The sequence below is a fragment of the Bubalus kerabau genome, chromosome 9, assembly GCF_029407905.1.
Source record: "Bubalus kerabau isolate K-KA32 ecotype Philippines breed swamp buffalo chromosome 9, PCC_UOA_SB_1v2, whole genome shotgun sequence".
Lineage (NCBI taxonomy): Eukaryota > Metazoa > Chordata > Mammalia > Artiodactyla > Bovidae > Bubalus > Bubalus kerabau.
The window spans coordinates 78915894-78918845 of record NC_073632.1 but is presented as its reverse complement, the minus strand read 5'-3'; the positions used below and the strand labels follow the sequence as shown (position 1 = coordinate 78918845).

Genomic DNA, 2952 nt, shown 5'->3' with positions numbered 1-2952 from the left:
AGTTGCTTTTCATCTGTGGTCCAAAATCATCTGGGTTTTAAGCGTTGATGTGTTTTGTCTTTTTAGCTGTTTTATAGACTCTCTACCGCCAGGGATTAGTTCATGCTTTCTCGTTCCTTTCGTTGTGTCTCATGGATTGTGGTCATGTATTTGTATTTAGATAGTGATTTTTTTCCCTAATGTACATTTAAAAAAGAAAGTTATCCTGAGACTTCTCTGGTGGTTCAGTGCCTGAGACTCCACAAGTCCAATGCAGGGGGCCCAAGTCGGATCCCTGATGGGCAACTGGATTCCACATGCTGCAACTAAGATCCAGCAAAGCAAAATAAATAAATAATATATTTTAGAAAAAAGACAAAAGTTATCCTTATTCATAAACATGTTCCACCCCTAGTATACATGTAAATGGTAACATGCAGATTTTTATACGCAAAATAAAGACACCAGGTCAATGCATGGAGAGCATGTGCTACTTAGAACTGGCTTTCTTTCCTAGAACTCACTAATGCCCAGCCCCTAGCTCTCTGTGTGACCAGCACACTGAAACTTGCCAGGCTGTTACCGTTGCATGGGGCTTGAGGAGAGGTACTGCAGTGGTGCCCTTACTCTTCACAAAGAAGTGGGGGTGGTCGGCTTTGGCCTCTGCGCTCCTCTGATTTAGCTGTTCTGAGGGTGAGATGCTTATCAAAGTTCCATGACCAGCTGAAGAGGATGATTCTTCCAGACTGTTAGACTTCCTTAAGTGATTCTTCCTCTTTCAAATGAGGTTAGCATGAAAAAGATAGAAGCACAGTGAGAGTGATAGAACATATGCAGGAATCTGTTTTTCGCTTAGTAAACTCCTGGTCCCATAGCCAATAGACCCCAATCAAACAAAGTCTGGTTACCTGTTCCTGACTCATTTGAGGAAGAAGTGAATGTATTGTCTAATAAGTATCAGTATCTATTCTTCCTATGTACACAGGGAAGAACAATTATATTAAGTTCAATAATAAACGTTTCTTCTTCTCCTTCTTTTCCCTCTACCCCCTCCTCTTTTATTTCTCCCCTCAATCTTTTCCCAATTCCCCCCTCCTCCTCCTCCTTCTAATTTCAGGCCCTGGCATAAATTAAGAGCTTACTGAATGTCAGTGGTATAATTTGAGTAAGTGAAAAGTGAAAGTCACTCAGTTGTGCCCGACTCTTTGCAACCCTGTGGACTATACAGTCCATGGAATTCTCCAGGTCAGAACACTCCAAGTCAGCGTGGGTAGCCTTTCCCTTCTTCAGGGGATCTTCCCAACTCAAGGATCGAACCCAGGTCTCCCACATTGCAGACAGATTCTTTACCTGCTGGGCCACAAGGGAAGCCCAAGAACACTGGAGTGGGTAGCCTATTCCTTCTCCAGCAGATCTTCCCGACCCAGGAATTGAACCAGGGTCTCCTGCATTGCAGGTGGATTCTTCAACCGAGCTATCAGGGAAGCCTTAATTTGAATAAAGGCAAGAGTAAAGTAAATTATGATCACTTAAACTCATTAGGTTAGAATTCTATGAATTGCAAATTTACAGGATAAGATAAAATACAGATTAAGATAAATAATAAAAATTATAATAATTCATCATAAATTATCTTCCTTAAGCCTTCTATGTCTTTTTAAAATTTTTCTATGCAAGTATATAAAAAACGTGATATACTGTCTATTAACTGACACAATCCCATGTGTTCTTGCTTTTTCCTAAGAAACTATTGAATTGCTCTGAATATGGAAGTGGATCTTGCCCAGAAAACGAAAGGCCGGTAGGGGTCCGAGCTGCCATGTATTCCTTTATGGCTGGAGCCATATTCATCACAGTGTTTGGCAATCTTGCCATGATCTTTTCCATTTCCTACTTCAAACAGCTTCACACACCAACCAACTTCCTCATCCTCTCCATGGCGGTCACTGATTTCCTGCTGGGATTCACCATCATGCCATACAGTATGATAAGATCAGTGGAGAACTGCTGGTATTTTGGGCTTACTTTTTGCAAGATTCATTATAGCTTTGATCTGATGCTCAGCATAACATCCATTTTCCATCTTTGCTTGGTGGCCATTGATAGATTTTATGCTATCTGTTACCCTTTACAATATTCAACCAAAATGACGATTCCAGTCATTAAACAGTTGATGATTCTCTGCTGGTCAGTCCCCGGGACGTTTGCCTTTGGAGTGGTCTTCTCTGAGGCCTACGCTGATGGAATAGAAGGCTATGACATCTTGGTTACTTGCTCTAGCTCCTGCCCAGTGATGTTCAACAAGCTATGGGGCACCACGTTGTTCATGGCAGGTTTCTTTGCTCCTGGGTCTGTGATGGTTGGAATTTATGGCAAAATTTTTGCAGTATCCAGAAAGCATGCTCGTGCAATCAATAACTTACCAGAAAATCAAAATAATCAAATGAGGAAAGACAAGAAAGCAGCCAAGACTTTAGGGATAGTGATGGGTGCTTTTTTATTATGCTGGTTTCCCTGCTTTTTCACGATTTTATTGGATCCCTTTCTGAGCTTCTCTATTCCTGTAGTTTTGTTTGATGCTTTGACATGGTTTGGCTATTTTAACTCCACATGTAATCCTTTAATATATGGTTTCTTTTATCCCTGGTTTCGCAGAGCCCTGAAGTACATTTTCCTGGGTAAAATTTTCAGCTCACATTTCCATAATACTAATTTGTTTACAGAAAAAGAAACTGAATAGAGTTATTTGTATGCGTGGATAGAAGCAAAGGACTGGAATTTAGAAGAATGAAGTTACTTAAACTCTGTGTGTGGTGTGTGTGTGTATGTGTGACTTTGGCTACCATGGAAAGTTTTTAGTTTCTAAAACTTGAGAGGAAAAAAGAATTTTTTCTTTGAACCCCAAATCCTGTCTTTTCAGAATAGTTCTTACTGCTTATAGGTAGAGAACAAAGAAGAAAGTCAGAAAGGTGA

At 40.4% G+C, this 2952-nt stretch overlaps 1 protein-coding gene across 1 annotated transcript; it reads left to right on the top strand.

Moving 5' to 3' along the window:
• Window positions 1-1738: 1738 nt before the first annotated feature.
• On the top strand, window positions 1739-2719 carry LOC129619439 (trace amine-associated receptor 2). The gene has a single exon (XM_055534681.1). The coding sequence runs from the start codon at window positions 1799-1801 to the stop codon at window positions 2717-2719; it is 921 nt and encodes a 306-aa protein (XP_055390656.1). The 5' UTR covers window positions 1739-1798.
• Window positions 2720-2952: the final 233 nt, after the last annotated feature.

Coding starts and splice junctions, on each gene's coding strand:
- LOC129619439 (XM_055534681.1), top strand. CDS start 1,799: ATGTATTCCTTTATGGCTGGAGCCATATTCATCACAGTGTTTGGCAAT.